This window comes from Prionailurus viverrinus, chromosome B1, assembly GCF_022837055.1.
Source record: "Prionailurus viverrinus isolate Anna chromosome B1, UM_Priviv_1.0, whole genome shotgun sequence".
Classification (NCBI taxonomy): domain Eukaryota; kingdom Metazoa; phylum Chordata; class Mammalia; order Carnivora; family Felidae; genus Prionailurus; species Prionailurus viverrinus.
The window spans coordinates 119767205-119788698 of record NC_062564.1 but is presented as its reverse complement, the minus strand read 5'-3'; the positions used below and the strand labels follow the sequence as shown (position 1 = coordinate 119788698).

Genomic DNA, 21494 nt, shown 5'->3' with positions numbered 1-21494 from the left:
ATGGCACAGAATGATTCCACATTTAAGTACATGCAAATTACCCAAACAACAACAATGAAAACCTTAAAAAAATAAAACTGAATTCAAAGTTGCCATATGTGCAACTAAAATGTATAATTTTCAGCCCAAACTTACTAGATATGGAAAGAAATGGGAAAATACAACCCACATTCAGGACAAAAAAGCAGTCAATAGAGACTGAATGAATAACTCCAGGTGCTAGATTTCCAAAGTTTTCAAAACAGCTATTATAAATATATTCAAATAACGAAAATAGGACAATGTGTCAATTAATAGGGAATATCAATAAAGAGATAAAATTTATTTAAAAATGAAAATCTGGAAATGAAATATACAAGACTTGAAATGAAAAGTTGACTAGAGAGGCTCAACAGCATATTTGATCTTGTGAAAGAAAATATCAGTGAACTTGAATATAGATCAATAGATATTAATCAATCTGACAAGCAAGGAAAAAAAGAATAAAGAAAAATGAACAGAGCCTCAGACACCTATAGGATACCACCAAGAATACTAACATATGCATAAAAGAAGTCCCAGGAAGAGAAAGACATAAAGGGGCAGAAAAATACTTGAAAATATAATGTCTGAAAACCTCTCGAAGTTAATAAAAAACATTAACTTATAGATTAAGAAGCCCAACAAATCCCAAATAGAATAAGCACAAAAGATCCACACCTAGAGACATCATCACCATCATCAAATTTCTGACAAAAAAATACAGAAGAAAATCTTGGAAGTTGTAAGAAAATGACTCATTATGTACAGGGCAACAATAATTCAATTAACAGCAGCATTTTCATCAGAAAAAATAAAGGCCCAAAGGCAGTGGGGTGACATTTCAAAAATGTAGAAAAAAGCCTGTCAATTAAGAATTCAACATCTAGTAAAACCATTCTTCAGGAGTGCCTGCATGGCTCAGTTGGTTAAGTGTCTGACTCTTGATTTCAGCTCACAGTTGTGAGACTGAGTCCTGTGCTGGGCTCTGCATTGGGCATGGAGCCTGCTTGAGATTCTCTCTCTCTCTCTCTCTCTCTCTCTCTCTCTCTCTCCCACTCTCTCTTTCTTTCTCTCTCTCACCGCCCCCCCTTACCCCCAGCCTCTGTGTGTGCACACTCTCTCTAAAAAACAAATAAACAAACACCTATTCTTCAAAGTTGAAATAAAGACATTCTCAGACAGATGAAAATAGAAAAATTCACCCCTAATGAAATACTAAAGAAAATGCTTTAAGTTGAAAGGAAATGACACAAGATGGTAATTTGGACCAATAAGAAGCAATAAAGTGTACTGGATATGGTAAATAAATACCTAAGTTTAAAAGATTATAAATATATTCTCATTTCACCTCTTCATTTAAAAAAACTAAGATTATTAAGAGCAGTAAGAATAACAAAATATTGTTGAGTTTATGGCATATAAAGGTCTATTGGCTCAAAGCTGCTATATAACACAGGAATTAAGTGTTGGAGATGATTATTAGAATTCCCAGAGAAACCACTAAAACTAAAACCTCTAAAACACAGCTAAGAAGTCAATAGGGAAATTTAAATAGTGCCCTAACAATACTTCGTTAGCAAAAAAGAAGCATGAACAGAAAAACAAAAGGCATGACACTTATAGAAAACAAGGAACAAAACGGCAGGCATAAACACAACCATATCAGTATTTATGTTAAACTTGAATGGTTTAAATTCAAAAGGAAGACTGTCATACTGGATTTTTTTTTAAAAAAGCAAGATCCAACCATATGGCTTCTATAAGAAAGATACTTTGTATGAAACAGATAAGCTGAATATAAAAAGGTGAAAAGGATATATCATGCAAATAGTAATCATGAATCAAAGAAGTAATAACAAGAGAAATATATCTTAATGAAAACAAAGCATTTCAGTATTAATGGGATGTGTTGTGCACAGACGGAAATGTATAAGCTTTAAAAAATATTAGAAAGAAAGAATTATCTAAAGTTAACAATAAAAACTTCCACCTTAAAAACTTAGAAAAACATAAATAAATCAAACCAAAAGTAAGTAGGATGTATGAAATAAAAAATAAGTAGAAAACAATTAAATAGAAAAGAGAAAAACATTAGAGAAAGTCAATAAAATAAAAAAATTGTCTTTAGGTAGACTGACAAAGGAAAAAGAGAGAAGGTACAAATTACCAAAATCAGGGATTAAAGAGGAAACATTACTTTAGACCTTACAAAAATTAAAATGATGCTAAAGAAATATTATAAATAATTTCAAGCTAAAAAATTAGGCAACTAGATAAAATAGACAAATTCCTAGAAAGATACAAATTACCAAAACTTACTCAAGAAGAGAGGAAAATAGAAATTCCACTTCTGAGTAAAGAAAATAAAAACAGTAATTCAAAAGATACATGTACCCTCATATTTACTGTAGCATTATTTTCAATAGCATAATATAATATAATATAATATAATATAATATAATATAATATAATATAATATAAAATATAATATAATATAATATAATATAATATAATATAATATAATATAAAAACAGAATATTTTTCAGTCATAAAATAGCCAGGGTGCCTGGCTGGTTCAGTCAGTGGAGCTTGTGACTCCTGATTTTGGGGTTGTGACTCTGAGCCCCATGTTGGGTGTAGACAGTACTTAAACTCTTAAAAAAAAAAAAAAAAGAAAAACTCTTGTCACTTGAGACAATGTGGATGGACCTTAAAGGTATCAATGTAAGTGAAATAAGTCAAAGTAAAACAAACACTGCATGCTCACTTATATATGGCATCTAAAAATCAAACAAACCATAAAACCAAGCTTACATATACAGAGAACTGGTGGTTGCCAGAAGGGGGGGGGGTTGGCAAAATGGGTAAAGGGGGTCAAAAGTTACAAACTCCCAGTTATAAAATAAATAAGTTGTTGGATATAATGTATAGCATGGTGACGATAGTTAAGGCTACTGCATTATATATTTGAAAGTTGCTAAGACAGTAGAACTTAAAATTTTCATTACAAGAAAAAAAAGGTTTCTATGTATGATGATGGATATTCACTAGACTTATTGTGTTGATCTTGATCATTTTGCAATATACACAAATATAGAATCATTATATTGTGCATCTGAAACTAATATAAGGTTATATGTCTGTTATACCTCTATTAAAATTTCTTTTAAAAAGACAATTTCAGACAAATAAAAGCTAAAAAGAATGCTAGAAGACTTTTACTACAAAAACAAAACAAAACAACAACAACAACAACAAAAACTACAAGTTTTTTAGAGTGAAGGGAAAGAATTCCACATGGGAACCCAGAATGCCAAAAAGAAATGGAGAGAACCAAAGAATGTAAATATGTGGAGAAATATGAGAATTTTTTTTAATGAAAAAAAAAAGACTTTTGGCTTTTTTTAAAGCAAATGTAGCAGTAAAAAAAAACATATATATATATACATATATATATATATATATATAAAAGTAGAAGTAAAATAAGAATGTAGAAGTAAAGAACATATATATAAATCTAGCACAGAGGGCAGAGGAGGAATAAATAAAGTCATACTGCTGCAAGACTCTTCTACATTATCTTGATGTGAGGGATGGTTACAGAGCTGTATACATTTGTCAAAATTCATGGAGCTGCACATTCAAGTCTTAAGTTAACATTGTGGTATGTTAACTATATTATAATTCAATAAGGCACAGTCAATAACAAAAAAAGTTTATAAGATGATGGAGAGATTTTGGGGAAAAAAAACAGGGCAAGGGTTAACACACAAAAATTTGGCAATTATGAACAAAACTGCTATAAACACCTATGTGCAGGTTTTTGTGTGTATAAATTTTCATCTCATTTTGGTAAATACTGCCAAGGAGCATGGTTGCTGGAGCATACGGTAAGAGTATGTTTAGTTTTGTAAGAAACTGTGGAACAGTTACCCAAAGTGTCTGTACTATTGGCATTCTCACTAGCAATAAATGAGAGCTCCTGTTGCTTTACATCCTCACCAGCATTTGGTGTCAGTGTTTTGGAATTTGGGCATTCTAATAGGTATATAGTGGTTTCTTATTGTTGCCTTAATTTGCAATTTTCTAAAGACATATGATGCTGAGAATATTTTCATATGCTTATTCGTCATCTTCTTTGGTGAGGTGTCAAAGTCTTTTGCCCATTTTAAAATCAGAGTCTTTCTTCCATTGCATTGCCTTTTCTCCTTTATCAAAGATCAATTGACTGTCTTTATGTGGGTCTATTTCTGGGCCTTCTATTCTGTTCCATTAGTATATGTGTCTGGTCTTGCACCAACATCACACACTCTTGTTTATTGTAGGTTTATAGTAAATCTTGGAATGTTTATTTATTTTTGACAGAGAGAGAGAGAGAGAGAGAGAGAGAGAGAGAGAGAGAGAATGAGGGGGGAGGGGCAGAGAGAAAGGGAGACACAGAATCTGAAGCAGGCTCCAGGCTCTGAGATGTCAGCACAGAGCCTGACGCGGGGCTCGAACTCACAGGACCATGAGATCATGACCTGAGCTGAAGTCGGATGCTCAACCGACTGAGCCACCCAGGTGCCCTATAGTAAATCTTGTACTTGGGTAGTATTAGCTCTCCAACTTTAACTCAGTCTTTTGCCTCTCTATATAAACTTCAGAATGAGTTTATTGGTATTCACAAAGTAACTTGCTGGGATTTTGATTGGGGTTGTGTTGAATCTATGGATCAAGTTGGGAATGATATTTCTTTGTCAAGTTGAGGAAGTTTCCCTCAATTCATAAATTGCTGAGAGTTTTTATTATGATGGATGTTGGATTTTATCAAATGTTTATGCTACATCTATTGTTATTATCATGTGATTTTTTCTTCTTTAGCCCACTGGTGTTATGGATTACAAGAATTTGTTTTCAAATATAAGTCAACCTTGCATATCTAGAGTAAATCCCACATGGTTGTGATGTATAGTTCTTTTTATACATTGCTAAGTTTGATTTACTAATATTTTGTTGAGAATTTTTGCTTCTGTGTTTATCAGAGATATTGGTCTGTATTTTTCTTTCCTTGTAATGTCTTTGCTTTGGGTATGAGGCTAATGCTGACCTCATAGAATGAGTTGGGAACTATCCCTTTGCTTCTATCTTCAGGAAGAGAGTATAGAGAATTGGTATAATTTCTTCCTTAAATGTTTGATAAGATTCACCAGTGAAGCCATCTAGGTCTGGTGCTTTTTGTTATGGGAGGTGATTAAGTATTGACTCAGTTTATTTAATGGATATGCCTATTCAGATTGTCTATGTCTTCTTGTGCGTATTCTGGCATATTGTGTTTTTCAAGGAATTTCTTCTTGGCTATCAAATTTGTGGGCAAAAACTTGTTCACAGTATTCCTTTCTTATCTTTTTAATGGGATCTGTAGTGATGTCTCCTCTTTCATTTCTGAGATTATTGATTTGTGTCTTTTTTTTTTAATTAGCCTAGCTAGAGGCTTACTGATTTTACTGATCTTATCAAAGAACCAGCTTTTGATTTCATTGATTTTTCTGTCGTTTTCAGTTTCAATGATATCTGCTCTGATTTTTGTTATGTCTTTTCTTTTGCTTACTTTGGGTTTAATTTGCTCCTTTTTCAGGTTTCCTAATGTGGAAGTTCAGAAGATTGATTTAAGATCTTTATTCTTTTCTAAAATATTCATTCAATGTTATAAATTATCCTCTAATTTCACTACTTTCACTGCATCTCACAAATTTTGATAAGCTGTATTTTCATTTTTATTTAGTTCCAAACATTTAAAAATACTACTTGAGGTTCTTTCTTTGGCCCATGTGTTATTTAGAAGTATATTGTTTAATCTCCAAGTGTTTTAGGATTTTCCAGCTACTTTTCTTTTGAATTGTAGTTTAAATCATTTGTGGTCTGAGGGCATCCATTGTGTGATTTTTATTCTTGTATGTTTATTAAAGTGTTTTTGTATGTGTATGATAGAATGTGGTCTATCTTAGTGAATGTTCCATGTCATCTTGAGAATAATGCTTGAGTGTTATGCTATTGAGTGAGAATAATGCTTGAGTGTTATGCTATTATTAGATGAAGTAGTCTATAATTGTTCATTACATCCTGTTGATTGATGATATTGTTGAGTTCATGTCCTTATTAATTTTCTGCCTGCTGGATCTGTCCATTTCTGAGAGATTGTTTAAGTTTCTAACTATATTTGTGGATTCATATATTTCTTCTTGCAGTTCTTCCAGTTTTTGCTTCATGTTAACTCCATGACACATGTCAACATGTCTGTTGTCAGACACATATACATTAAGGATTATCATATGTTCTTGGGAATTGACCCCTTTATCATTATGTAATACCCTTCTTTATCTCTGATAATATTCCTTACTCTGAAGTCTGCTGTCTGAAATTCATATTTCATCTTTCTTTTGATTAGTGTTTACATGGTATACTTTCTCCATCCCTTTATGTCTAATTTATGTGTGCCTTTATATTTAAAGGTGGCTTCTTATAGATCTTGGTCTTTTGATACACTCTGACAATCCGTCTTTTACTGGTGTATTTAGACCGTTCACATTTAAAGCTATTATTAATATACTTAGATTAATATCCACCATGTTTGTACTGTTTGCTATTTATTGCCCCTGCTCTTTGTTTCTATTTTTGTCTTCCCTACTTTTTTTCCCTTTTGTGGCATTAACTAACCATTTTATTATATACTTCTATTTTCTTTCCTTTATTAGTTTATCAGTTATATTTAATCTTTTCATTTTCTTTTTTAGTGGTTGCCCTAGAGTTTGCCACTAATCCAACTCCACTTTCAAATAATACTGTACCACTTCATGGATAGTGCAAGCACTTCATAAAAACAAAATATTCCTGATTCTTTCCTCCTGTTCTTGTATCATTGCTTTCATTCATTTCACTTATACATTAGCTATCATTAGTGAATATATTTTTGCTATTACTGTGAACTGGTATCTGTTCAATAATTTAAGAATATTAAAAACATTTTTGTTTTACCTTCACTTATTCCTTCTCTGATGCCCTTCCTTCTTTATGTAGATCTGGGTTCCTGACCTATATCGTTTTCTTCTCTCTGAATTTCTTTTAACATTTTGCAAGGCAGGTTTACTGACTCAATTTTTGTTGGTCTAAGAAAGTCTTGGGGTGCCTGGGTGGCGCAGTCGGTTAAGCGTCCGACTTCAGCCAGGTCACGATCTCGCGGTCCGTGAGTTCGAGCCCCGCGTCGGGCTCTGGGCTGATGGCTCAGAGCCTGGAGCCTGTTTCCGATTCTGTGTCTCCCTCGCTCTCTGCCCCTCGCCCGTTCATGCTCTGTCTCTCTCTGTCCCCAAAATAAATAAACGTTGAAAAAAAAAATTAAAAAAAAAAAAGAAAGTCTTTATTTATCCTTTACTTTTGATGATGATTTTTTAGGATACAGAAGTAGAGTCTGGTGTGTTCTTGTTGGTTTTTGTATTAACACTTTAAATACTTCATTTCACTCTCTTTTTGCTTGCACTGTTTCTGAGGGTAAGTCAGACATAATTTTTATCTTTGCTCCTCAATAAGTAAGGTGTTGTCTTCCCCTCTGGCTTCTTTCAATATTTTTTTAATCTTTGATTTTCTGTAGTTTGAATATGATATACTTAGGTGTAGTTTGTGTGTGTGTGTGTATGTGTGTGTGTATGGTATTTATCCTGCTTGGAATTCTCTGAGCTTCCTGGATCTGTGGTTTTCTATCTGAAACTAATTTGGGGGAAATTGTCAATCACTTGCTTCAAATATTTCTTCTGCTGCTTTTTCTCTTCTCCTTTTGCTATTCCCATTTCTTTTTGTAGTTGTCCCACAGTTCTTGTATTTTCTTTTTTTCAATATTTTTCTCCTCTTTACTTTTCAGTTTTTGAAGTTCCTATTGACATATCCACAAGCTCAGAGATTCTTTCTTCAGCTATGTGCAGTCTAGTAATGAATCCATCAAAGCCAACATTTCCATTAGGGTTTTTAATTTCTAGCATTTCTTTTTGGTTCTTAGAATTTCCATCTCTCTGCTTACATTACCCGTCTGTTCTTACACGTTTACCTTTCTACTGGAGCCCTGAGTATTTTAGTCATAGTTGTTTTAAAATCATAGTCTGATAGTTCCACATCCCTGTAATATCTGGGTCTAGTTCTGATGCTTTGTCTCTTCAAGTTGTGTGGGTTGTTTTTTTTTTTTTTTGTCCTATTTTTGCTTAAAAGTGAATATGATGTCCTAGGTAAAAAGGCCTTTAGTAATATAGTGGTAAGTTGTGAGGGGAAGAAAAGAGTTCTTTAGAATTCTTAACCAGTCTTTAGTGAGCCTGTGCTTCTAGGGTGTGAACCTCACAAGTGCCTCTCAGGTTTTTTTTCCTACCCCATTAGGTTATATAGGATGGCTAGTGGAAATTATATTAGAGGGGGCAGGAGTTGGTTATTTCTCTTTTCCCAGATCAATTTGGCTCTGATAAAATCCTCATAAGTTAGGTTCTGACAAAACAATTTATTTTGAGGGACAGTACAAGAAGAACAGAAAACTGTCATACTGCACATGGTTACTTTCCCCCTCTCCTTGCCAGATGGCTCCTGGAGGTAAAACTCATGAAAGTCTGTCTCCTACACCATGACTGGCCTCCCTCAGACTTATCCACACTGAGTTTCTAGCCAATTTGCCAATAACAATTTTGGTTTTCCTATCCTAGCACTGGTTCCTGCTGAGGTTTCTACTCTGATAAGCTATGATTCTCTGTATCCACATTCCTGTTTCCAATTTTAGGGACAGTTATTTGCCCTGTGACCTTACTTCTTTGATAGAGCTAAGAACAGTTGTCAATTTTTAAGTTTGCTTAGCTTTTTATATGTTGGTAAGATGGAGTGATGATGGTGGACCAGAAACTGGAAGTGTCTAGGATATTATTTTTGAGCTCTAAACTCTCAAGACTGCTTCCTTCAAAAAACTGATGATAAGATTTTAATGGAGAAATTCTGGCCCTAAGATTATTTGAAAATCATAGCTGGATGTATAATCAAGCTTTTCTTTCATTTATTTAACGGCAAAACAACTTCATAAAATAGTTATAAAGTATCTATTATTGAAAATAAGGTATCTTTATTGAAAGTAAACCTGAAAGAAACAAAAATGGGGTAATAACCTAAAACCTAAACTATTTCCATACAATATCCATTTCTTTGGAACTAGGCAAGCTACCACCTGAGTAGAAGACATAAACTTGATTAAAAGTGATGAGACTGATTTTTGCATGTGGTTGAGAGTTTAGATTTCTTACTTAATTTAACTTATATACACTATGGGATTGGTGAATTAAATATGATTTGTAGAGAAACTGTAGCTCCATCTCTATTATCTAGAATATATGCTATTATCTAAAATATTATCTAGAATATATATGTTTTAAGAGTTTCTTTAGTGAATGTTAGGGTGTGTGTGTGTGTGTGTGTGTGAGAGAGAGAGAGAGAGAGAGAGAGAGAGAGAGAGAGAGGGAGACAGTAAGAAAGAGACACACACACACATAAGACACAGACAGATAGATATGGAGACAGAGAGACAGAGACAGAGAGACAGGAAAAGAGAATATAAGAATATCCACTCCCCAAGATAGAAACATGGAGGAAGATCCTTTTCCTATAAATTACTCTAAATTTGAAAACTCAAAGATTAAAGAAAACAAAGGGGAAAACTGGTTATAGATCTAAGTATGTATGTTTGCAGTCTCAATACTGGTGTTTATAAAACTCCTAAGTTAGTTCCTGAGCAAACTGCAGTCCTCAATCTCAATGGAAAATCTTTGGTGACCAATACGTTTTCCACTCCTCAGTGCCCCTGACCCTACTCCTAACAAGTGCTGTATAGACACTGCTCACGATATAAGGTATAGGGCCATGGGAATGTGCATGTAAGATCTATGTATAGAAATTATATTTACAAAGGAGTCCAATCACTTATACTATCAGATGTCCAAATTTAGATTCAGAACTTTAAAAATACTGATGTTAATCTCAAACTTTAGCCTGTACTACAAAGCTATAATCATCAAGACAATATGGTATTGGCACAAAAACAGACACATACACCAATGGAACAGAATAGAGAACCTAGAATTGGACCCACAAATGTATGGCCAACTAATCTTTGACAAAGCTGGAATGAGTATCCAATGGAAAAAAGTCTCTCTAGCAAAGGGTGCTAGGAGAACTGGATAGCAACATGCAAAAGAATGAAACTGGACCACTTTCTTACACCATACACAAAAATAAACTCAAAATGGATGAAAGACCTAAATGTGAAACAGGAAACCATCAAAATCCTAGAAGAGAAAACAGGCAACAACCTCTTTGACTTCAGCTGCAGCAATTTCTTACTCGACACATCCCCAAAGGTAAGGGAATTAAAAGCAAAAATGAACTATTGGGACCTCATCAAGATAAAAACCTTCTGCACAGCAAAGGAAATAATCAACAAAACTAAAAGACAACCCACAGAATGGAAGAAGATACTTGCAAATGACATAGCAGATAAAGGGTTAGTATCCAAAATCTATAAAGAACTGACCAACCTCAACACCCGAAAAACAAATAATCCAGTGAAGATATAGGTAGAAGACATGAATAGACACTTCTCCAAAGAAGACATCTAGGTGGCTAACAGACACATGAAAAGATGCTCAACATTGCTATGTTACATAAACTTTTTATAATTCTTATATCATATAAAAATTATATTATAATGAGATGCTTTGAAATTTTAATGGGAAAGAAAGTTTTATACACTTCTTTACAAGGCAGTAGTTGTTTTAAAATTGGGGTCCTAATTTTATTAAGAACCTTAATATTGCTAGGAGTATAATATTCCTTCCAGCTGACTTAAAATTAAATATCAAAAGTATGTTTTAAATAAAAATCTTTAATCAATGCTGTTTCTAATCCTCAAGATTTAACATAAAAAGTCATGAAAAACATTAAAATATATACCTGTTAAGCAATTATTATTATTTTTTGACAGAGTTAAGGAAATATTTCCTCTTTGTCCACATATTGTTTGTAATAGAGCTGAAGTATACAGCCGATTTGATCTGGTTTATATAGATTAAGCAGTGGCTTTGTTGGTTTGTGTTTTAATATTTATCAAATATACCTCTCATTTTCTCTCCATTTACATTTCTTATTTCACATACCGTTTGTAATAACTTTATTCAAATTTCCTTGTGGAGGACAAGAATACTTCTTTTCCTTCTGTGGTTTTGTTTCCTCTGTTTGTGACAAGACACTTTCCTTAGTTTCTTCATGTTCATGAATACTATCTTTGAGGATCTGAAGTAAAACAAGGAAATCTTTTAAGACATATACTTTCCATACTATTTTATGAATGTACAAAACCACCGAATCTCATAATTAAGTTCATATTATTACTGTCATCATGGAGAGTTACACATATAAAAGAATATTCATGCATTATATCATTAGGTATTTGGGGATGTCACAGGAGTGCACTTTGTAGAGCACTTTAATTTAGCTTTTATAGACTTGTCCCTGCCATTTTCATTTGTGGTTTATGCATACTGGATAAATGAGCCTATAGGATAAGCAGAATAATTAAAAGTGTCTCTCTTCAGTCTTACTTCCAAAGATTATTCCATAAAACTTTTGTAGAATGAAAATACAACTGAGTTGGAAAGAAGATGAAATATAATTCTACTTGGACTCATTTCATTTGAAAAATTATATAACTGGAAAAAAATGAGAAAAACAGTTCAAGCTTTCAGAAATTCAAGGCTCATGCTTCCACTGTTAATTATAGATAACATCCTTAGGTAGTTCATGAGTTTAGATACATCTTCCAGGCTTTAAATGTTGGTTAGTCTAACTATGAAACTGCCGATTTAGAAAAAAAAAAAAGGACACTGTAGTTTGTGAGAATATTAAGAGGCTTCTTCCAAGGTAAACAAAACAAAACAAACAAACAAACAAAACAGAATAGAGTTAACCCTAAAATAAAGATCTTCAAATTTGCTTTATTGTCATTATGGTGCGTGTGTGTGTGTGTGTGTGTATGTATGTATTCGCATGTGCACAAACAGGCCAACACTGTAAGTGTATTGCTAATACTTTGAGTGCAGTGGAGAGAGATGTGAGCCTATAGTGTAAGCAGACGTGTCTCTCTCCACTGCACTCAAATGAAGAGAGTGCACTGTCACAAGAAATGGTAACAAAGGCTAGAGGCATGGACAGATTAAGGAAGGGAAGAGGAAAGAAACATTTAGTAACTAGGGAGACAGAGGCACCACAGCAGCTGATGTAAATGAATTATGTGGTTCTTTAATAGCAAACTTCTTTAAAATTAATCATAATTAATCTGTTGGGAGTTCTGGTATAGAGACTTTTTGGATAGTCTGTCACTATACAAAAGGGCCAAGAATAGACACAAAGGTGAATTTTGATTAGTTTGGGTGAAAGTGCATATACAGTAAGACCGTATTATTTTAAGTTTTATTATTTCAGAATGTATAATAAATTGATATAGACCAGGATGAAGTCTTTACAGATAAATAAAATAGTTAGAATCAATGACAAATGTTTTATATATTTAAAAGAAGATTTTTTGAGCCCTTAAGAACTATAGAAACCTCTTCCTTTTTAAAAAGTAAGCAATTTTTAGGGGCGCCTGGGTGGCGCAGTCGGTTAAGCGTCCGACTTCAGCCAGGTCACGATCTCGCGGTCCGAGTTCGAGCCCCGCGTCGGGCTCTGGGCTGATGGCTCAGAGCCTGGAGCCTGTTTCCGACTCTGTGTCTCCCTCTCTCTCTGCCCCTCCCCCGTTCATGCTCTGTCTCTCTCTGTCCCAAAAATAAATAAACATTGAAAAAAAAATTTAAAAAGTAAGCAATTTTTAAAAAGTAAATAATTTATAGTTCTAATTGTGAGCAATTATTATGTAGTAAAACTAGACCAACAAAACGTCTATTACTTACTCTATACACTTGGGAAAATAAAAACTTGGTTCTCTTCAAATATACAGAACAGTGGTTTAGTTAATTTAGATTTGTCTTTACCTCTTGTAGTTTAAATTACTGAGTTTTTCCTAGACATGGCAAAAAATAATAAACCATATTTCCATTATTCCTAAAGCCTGCCTTTTTTAGCCCCCAAATAATCTTTAGTCACCCCTTTCCATCTTTTCGTTCATTTTGCTCATTTCTTAGGACTTAAATTAGTTATTTTCAGGGGTGCTTGGGTGGCTTTGTCGGTTAAGCGTCCAACTTCGTCTCAGGTCATGATCTCACGGTCCGTGAGTTCGAGCCCCACATCGGGCTCTGTGCTGACAGCTCAGAGCTTGGAGCCTGCTTCAGATTATGTGTCTACCTCTCTCTCTGCCCCTCCTCCGCTTTCACTCTGTCTCTGTCTCTCCAAAATAAATAAAGATTAAAAAATCTTTTAAATTATTTTTAAATGACCACTTCTCATTTTTTAACCAGACATATAATAGAAACTTAATAAGTAAACTTTAAAAATAAAATCTAAGATAAGATTGATTTTTATGTCTTATATTACAAAATAGTTTTAGGTTTTCACCTGAGGAGTTGTAGATGATGGGGTGTTTTTATCCTCCAAATGTTCATTTTGTGGTTCTGTGATGTACATGCTAATATTTAAAAGAAAAATAATTTGAAAAAAAGTACTATAAATCCATCTGAAACAAACATGGTTAAGTGGGATTAATATTTTAATGATTTTTTATCATAAAGTTGTATCACAGTCAAGTCAAATACCTTTATAGCTAAGACAGATCCAAATATTCATTGTAAAGTTATTAAGCAAAATCACGTGCATAAGTTTTAAAAACTTATTTATTACACAGAAATTTAAAACTTCTCAGTGGTTCATAATGTTGGGTCATACCTTAAGAGCAATACATCAGAAAACTCAGTTCTTTATTTTATGCACTGAAATAGTTTCCACCATTGATTTACTCTATGTTCAATTACATTCCTGTCAGAAGAGAGTACAAAAGTTTTTAAAATATGATCAACTACATTAATACTTACATCTATAAGTTACTGATACATACTGTCTTTATATGTGGTCCATTTGAAAGACCATCCTTTACCCATTGCATTCCAGTGTCACCTTTGTTGTAAATCAGGTGACCACATATATGTGAATTTATTTTTGGATTCTGTTCTGTTCCACCAGTCTATTTCTCTATCCTTATGCCAACACTACACTAGTACTTGTATAATAGGAATTGTTATCTGGTGGTGTAAGCTCTCTAGCTTTGTTCTCCTTCAGAGTAGGATTGACTCTTTGTCTCTTTGTGTTTCCACATAAATTTTATTTAATTTAAAAAAAAATTAATTTATGTATGTATGTATGTATGTATGTATTTTGGAGGAGCAGTGGAGAGAGAACCTTAAGCAGGCTTCATGCTCAGTGGGGAGCCTGATATGGGGCTGGATCCCACTGCCCTGGGATCAGGACCCGAGCTGAAATCAAAAGTTTGGTACTCAATCTACTGAGCCACCCAGGTGCCCCTCCACATAAATTTTAGAATGAAGTTGTACATTTATACACATACACATACACACTCTCTATATCTGGTAGAATTTTGACTAAAATTGCATTGATTCTGTAGATCAATTTGGGGAGAACTGACATCTTAACAATATTGAGTTTTGTAATACTTACAAATTGTATACATCTCTCCATTTATTTAGATTTTCTTTAGTTTACCTTAATATTTGTAGTTTTCAGTGTAAAGGTCTTACATATCTTTCATTAGACTTATTCCTACATAGGCTTATTTCTAGGTAATGATGTTTTGTGAGATGTACCAAAAACAGTACCATTAAAAAAAACCTGTTGCTTGTTTTTTGCTGGTATACAGAAATACAACTAATATTTATTTACCTTGAACCTAGACCTTAATAAATTCACTTTATTCTAATAGTCTGTATATTCTTTTGGATTTTCTAACTATACAAGCATGTCATCAGCAAATATCTTTTAATTTCTTCCTTTCTCAATTTTATACATTTTTTTAAAAGTTTATTTATTTATTTTGAGAGAGAGAAAGCACGAGCAGTGGAGGGGCAGAGAGAAGGGGAGAGAGAGAGAATCTTAAGCAGGCTCGGTACTATCAGCACAGAGGGTGAAGCGGGGCTTGATCTCACGAACCATGAGATCATGACTTGAGCTGAAATCAAGAGTCGGAGCCTTAACCCATTAAGCCTTTTTGTTTTTTTGTTTTTAATATGAAATTTATTGTCAAATTGGTTTCCATACAACACCCAGTGCTCATCCCAACAGGTGCCCTCCTCAATGCCCATCACCCACTTTGCCCTCCCCCCATCAACCTTCAGTTTATTCTCAGTTTTTAAGAGTCTCTTATGGTTTGCTTCCCTCCCTCTTGAACTTTTTTCCCCCCCTTCCGCTCCCCCATGGTCTTCTGTTAAGTTTCTCAGGATCCATGTAAGAGTGAAAACATGTGGTATCTGTCTTTCTCTGTATGACTTATTTCACTTAGCATAACACTCTCCAGTTCCATCCACGTTCCTACAAAAGGCCATATTTCATTCTTTCTCATTGCCAAGTAGTATTCCATTGTATACATAAACCACAATTTCTTTATCCATTCATAAGTTGATGGACATTTAGGCTCTTTCCATAATTTAGCTATTGTTGAAAGTGCTGCTATAAACATTGGGGTACAAGTCCCTATGCATCAGCAATCCTGTATCCCTTGGGTAAATTCCTAGCAGTACTAGGGCTAGTATCCAAAATCTATAAAGAACTCACCAATTTTTTTCTTTCTTTATTGCACTGGTTGAAACCTGTATTTACAGTTGTTTTATATCCTTGCTGACCTTGGTATTGTCTGTATTTGTTTTAACATAGATCTGTTGGTAATAAATTCCTTCATTATTTGTTTACCTTAAATGTATTTCACCTTCACTTTTGAAAGGGATTCTCACTGAATACAGAATTCCATATTAGAAGTTATTTTCTTTAAGAATTTTAAAGATGTTCCCCTGTATTCTGGCTCCCATAACTTCTGTTGAGAATTTAACTGTCATTCTTACTATGGTTCCTTTGAAGATGATATGTCTTTGGCTGATATTAATCATAGTTGTTAATTTTTTTTCATTGTGGTAAAATATACATAACAAAACTTTACCATTTTAAAGTAGACAGTTCACTGGCATTAAGTACATTCACATTATTAAGCAACCATCACCACTATCCATCTCCAGAACTTTTTCATCATTCCAAACTGAAATTCTGCATCCAACTCCCCATTCTCTTTTCTCCTAATCCCCTGGCAACCACATTCTACTTTTCATCTCTATGAATTAAGACTACCTCAAGTACCTCCAATAAATGGATTCACAATATTTGTCCTTTTGCATCTGGTTTATTTCACTTAGCATAAGGTCTTCAAAATTCATCCATTTTGTATCATGTATCAGAATTTCCTTCCTCTTTATGGATGAAAAACATCCCATTGGATGTATATATCACATTTTGTTTATTCATTCATTCACTTATGCATATTTGTGTTGTTTCTACCCTTTGGCTATTGTGAACAATGCTAAGAACATGGGTGTGCAAATATCTGTTCAAGTCTCTGCCTCAAAGCTGCTAGATCATATGGTAATTGTTTCCTTTTTCGAGGAACTGCCATACTGTTTTCCACAGTGACTATGGCTATACCATCTTATATTCATACCAGCAATGCACAAAGGTTCCAATTTCTATATATATTTGTCAGCACCTGTTATGCTGTTTTTTGATAATAGCCATCTTAATGGGTTTGAAATGGTATCTCATTGTGGTTTTCATTTCCATTCTCTTAATGATTACTGAGCATCTTTCATGTGCTTATTGACCATTTATATATCTTCTTTGGAAAAGATCTGTTCTAGTCTTTGCCCAGTTTTTAATTGGGTTATTTATTTTTTGTTTTCAAGTTGTGAGGGTTTTTTTAATATATTCTGTGTATTAATCACTTACCTGATACATTATTTACAAATATTTTGTCACTGTGGGTTGCCTTTTCTCTCTGTTAATGGTGTTTTTCAACACACAAAAGTTTTTAATTTTGATGTAGTCCAATTTCTCTCTTTCTTTTATTGCCTGTGTTTTGGCTATTTTATCCAAGAAACCATTGCCAAATTCAATATCATGAAGTTTACTCCCATATTTTAAGAGTTTTATAGTTCTAGTTCTTGCAGTCATAGTCATTTTAACACCTTTGTTTGCTAACTGCTAACTAAAAATTCTGAGTCACCTTTGAATCTGTTCCTATTTTCAATTTTCTATCTTGGCTGGTAGTCATATAGTATTGTCTAATAGCTAGCATGGCTAATAATTTGTATTGAAAACTTGACATTGTGTATAAAAATTCAGTCTCTAGATAATATCTTCCTCCAGACAGAAATATGTGGAGTGGGGACAGTGTTAATCACTAAGCAAATCAGACACTGAGCTTGGTTGAGACAGCTTTGCAACTTTCAGTTTTTATCTCAAAGTGTCCCAATTTCTGAGGAATAGTTCTCCAAGAATTTTGCTATAGATGATATACTCCCCAAATTATGGTAGCCTCACATATTTTCCACAGATCAGGATACCTTACCACTTCCCCTTTGGTTTACTCCTTTTGTTCTTGCTTTACTATCCCAGAATAGCTGAATAAACTTCTCCACGGTGACATAGCTATAAATAAGGAGTTAGGTGGGGCCAGAATCAGGCAGCTGGTTCCAGAGCCAACACTCTTTTTTTTTTTTAATATAATTTATTGTAAAATTGGTTTCCATACAACACCCAGTGCTCATCATGACAAGTGCCGTCCTCAATGCCCATCACCCACTTCCCCCTCTCCCCCACCCCCCATCAACCCTCAGTGTGTTTTCAGTATTTAAGAGTCTTTTATGGCTTGCCTCCCTCCCTCTCTGTAACTTTTTCCCCCTTTGCCCCTTCCCTTCCCCCTCCCCCATGGTCTTCTGTTAAGTTTCTCAAGATCCACATATAAGTGAAAACATATGGTATCTGTCTTTCTTTGGCCTGACTTAGTTCACTTAGCATAATACCCTCCAGTTCCATCCATGTTGCTGCAAATGGCCAGATTTCATTCTTTCTCATTGCCAATTAGTATTCCATTGTGTATATAAACCACAATTTCTTTATCCACTCATCAGTTGATGGACATTTAGGCTCTTTCCATAATTTGGCTATTGTCGAAAGTGCTGCTATAAATATTCGGGTACATGTGCCCCTATGCATCAGTACTCCTGTATCCTTGGGTAAATTCCTAGCAGTGCTATTGCTGGGTCATAGGGTAGTTCTATTTTTAATTTTTTGAGGAACCTCCACACTATTTTCCAGAGTGGCTGCACCAGTTTGCATTCCCACCAATAGTGCAAGAGGGTTCCCATTTCTCCACATCCTCACCAGCATCTATAGTCTCCTGATTTGTTCATTTTAGCCACTCTGACTGGTGTGAGGTGGTATCTCAGTGTAGCTTTGATTTGTATTTCCCTGATGATGATTGTTGTTGAGCATCTTTTCACGTGTCTGTGGCCACCTGATGTCTTCTTTAGAGAAGTGTCTATTCATGTCTTCTGCCCATTTCTTCACTGGATTATTTGTTTTTTGGGTGTGGAGTTTTGTGAGTTCTTTACAGATTTTAGATACTAATGCTTTGTCCAATATGTCATTTGCAAATATCTTTTCCCATTCTGTTGGTTGCCTTTTAGTTGTGTTGATTGTTTCTTTTGCGGTGCAGAAGGTTTTTATCTTGATGAGGTCCCAATAGTTCATTTTTGCTTTTAATTCCCTTGCCTTTGGGGATGTGTCAAGTAAGAAATTGCTGTGGCTAAGGTCAAAGAGGTTTTTTCCTGCTTTCTCCTCTAGGGTTTTGATGGTTTCCTGTCTCACATTCAGGTCCTTCATCCATTTTGAGTTTATTTTTGTGTATGGTGTAAGAAAGTGGTCTAGTGTCATTCTTCTGCATGTTGCTGTCCAGTTCTCCCAGCACCATTTGTTAAAGAGGCTGTCTTTTTTCCATTGGATACTCATTCCAGTTTTGTCAAAGATTAGTTGGCCATACATTTGAGGGCCCAATTCTAGGGTCTGTGTTCTATTCCATTGGTCTATGTGTCTGTTTTTATGCCAATACCATACTATATTGATGATCACAGCTTTGTAGTAGAGGCTAAGGTCTGGGATTGTTATGCCTCCCACTTTGGTTTTCTTCTTCAGTATTATTTTGGCTATTCGGGGTGTTTTGTGGTTCCATACAAATTTTAGGATTGTTTGTTCTAGCTTTGAGAAGAATGCTGGTGCAATTTTGAGTGGGATTGCATTGAATGTGTAGATTGCTTTGGGTAGTATTGACATTTTAACAATATTTATTCTTCCAATCCATGAGCATGGAATGTTTTTCCATTTCTTTGTATCTTCTTCAATTTCCTTCATAAGCTTTCTGTAGTTTTCAGCATACAGATCTTTTACATCTTTGGTTAGGTTTATTCCTAGGTATTTTATGGTTCTTGGTGCAACTGTAAATGAGATCAGTTTCTTTATTTCTCTTTCTATTGCTTCATTATTGGTGTGTAAAAATGCAACTGATGTCTGTACATTAATTCTGTACCCTGCAACTTTGCTGAATTCATGTATCAGTTCTAGCAGACTTTTGGTGGAGTCTGTCGGGTTTTCCATGTCGTGTAACATGTCATCTGTGAAAAGTGAAAGTTTGACTTTATCTTTGCCAATTTTGATGCCTTTGATTTCATTTTGTTATCTGATTGCTAATACTAGGACTTCCAACACTATGTTATACGACAGTGGTGAGAGTGGACATCCCTGTCGTGTTCCTCATCTCAGGGGGATAGCTCTCAGTGTTTCCCCATTAAGGATGATATTAGCTGTGGGCTTTTCATAAATGGCTTCTATAATGTTCAAGTATGTTCCCTCTATCCCGACTTTCTTGAGGGTTTTCATTGAGAAAGGATGATGTATTTTGTCAAATGCTTTTCCTGAATCTATTGACAGGATCATATGGTTCTTAATCTTTTCTTTTATTAATGTGATGTATCACATTGATTGATTTGAGAATATTGAACCAACCCTGCAGCCCAGGAATGAATCCCACTTGATCATGGTGAATAATTCTTTTCATAGGCTGTTGAATTTGATTTGTTAGTATCTTGTTGAGAATTTTTGCATCCACATTCATCAGGGATATTAGCCTGTAGTTCTCTTTTTTTGCTGGGTCTCTGTGTGGTTTAGGAATCAAAGTAATACTGACTTCATAGAATCAGTCCAGAAGTTTTCTTTCCCTTTCTATTTTTTGCAACAGCTTGAGAAGAATAGGTATTAACTCTGCTTTAAATGTCTGGTAGAATTCCCCTGGGAATCCATCTGGTCCAGGACTCTTATTTGTTGGGAGATTTTTGATGACTGATTCAATTTCCTCACTAGTTATGGGTCTGTTCAAATTTTCTATTTCTTCCTGTTTGAGTTTTGGTAGTGTGTGGGTGTTTAGGAATTTGTCCATTTCTTCCAGGTTGTCCAGTTTGCTGGCATGTAATTTTTCATAGTATTCCCTGATAATTGCTTGTATTTCTGAGGGATTGGTTGTAATAAATCCATTTTAATTTGTGATTTTATCTATTTACGTCCTCTGTCTTTTTTTTGAGAAGCCTGGCTAGAGGTTTATCAATTTTGTTTATTTTTTCAAAAAACCAACTCTTGGTTTCATTCATCTGTTCTACTGTGTTTTGTATTCTATGTTGTTTATTTCTGCAGAGCCTACACTTTAAAAATTAAAGTTCCTATAATATGCCAGAAACTGTGCTATACACAGATGAAAATTTTCACAAGGAAATGGCCATAATAAATCCATTTTCAAAAAGAGAGAAGAAAAATCTATCATATATCTAACTTTTTGGCTTTTCCATTTTAAAAAAGAAACTATTAAAAATAAGGGCCCTAGAAAAACTTCAAAATAGAGCATAATGAGTAAGTTATAGGGGCTCCTGGGTGGCTCAGTCAGTTAAGTTTCTGACTTTTGATTTTGGCTCAGGTCATAATCTCACAGTTCATGAGATTGGATTCTGCGTGGGGCTCTGTACTGACAGTGCAGAACTTGCTTGGGATTCTCTCTCTTTCTCTCAAGTAAATAAATATTTAAAAGAATAGTAACAGAAGGCTAACATTATTTAGAAATAGCTCATAGGAAATCAATTTATAAAAGTGTTACAATCCCTAGCCATCATCTCATTGCCTGTCATCCTGCCCTCTACATGCCCCTCACCTCCCAAGCCCCTTCACTGAGTACTCTGGAACTTCTGCTAGACTATTATCAAACTCTCAGCCTGTTACATTTTCAACCTATTTTCAGAGCATTTTCTCAAATTCTGTGTTCTATCTGAAACCAAGCACTTCCCTTAAGG

The 21494-nt window shown here is 34.4% G+C and overlaps 1 protein-coding gene across 8 annotated transcripts in view; it reads right to left on the bottom strand.

Moving 5' to 3' along the window:
* The window catches only part of SLC9B1 (solute carrier family 9 member B1), a 75558-nt gene that overhangs the window by 40938 nt on the left and 13126 nt on the right, over nucleotides 1-21494 (bottom strand). For 6 of the 8 annotated variants that reach the window (XM_047855946.1, XM_047855947.1, XM_047855945.1 and 3 more), the window contains 3 exons: nucleotides 13942-14031; nucleotides 13615-13684; nucleotides 11223-11358 (listed from right to left, as the gene is read on the bottom strand). In XM_047855946.1, coding sequence (XP_047711902.1) covers nucleotides 11223-11358; nucleotides 13615-13683 — 205 coding nt within the window. In that variant the 5' untranslated portion in view covers nucleotide 13684; nucleotides 13942-14031. Of the gene's footprint in view, nucleotides 1-11222; nucleotides 11359-13614; nucleotides 13685-13941; nucleotides 14032-15837; nucleotides 15861-21494 lie in introns of those variants that run through there. The other 2 variants (XM_047855949.1, XM_047855950.1) reach the window with 2 other exon arrangements.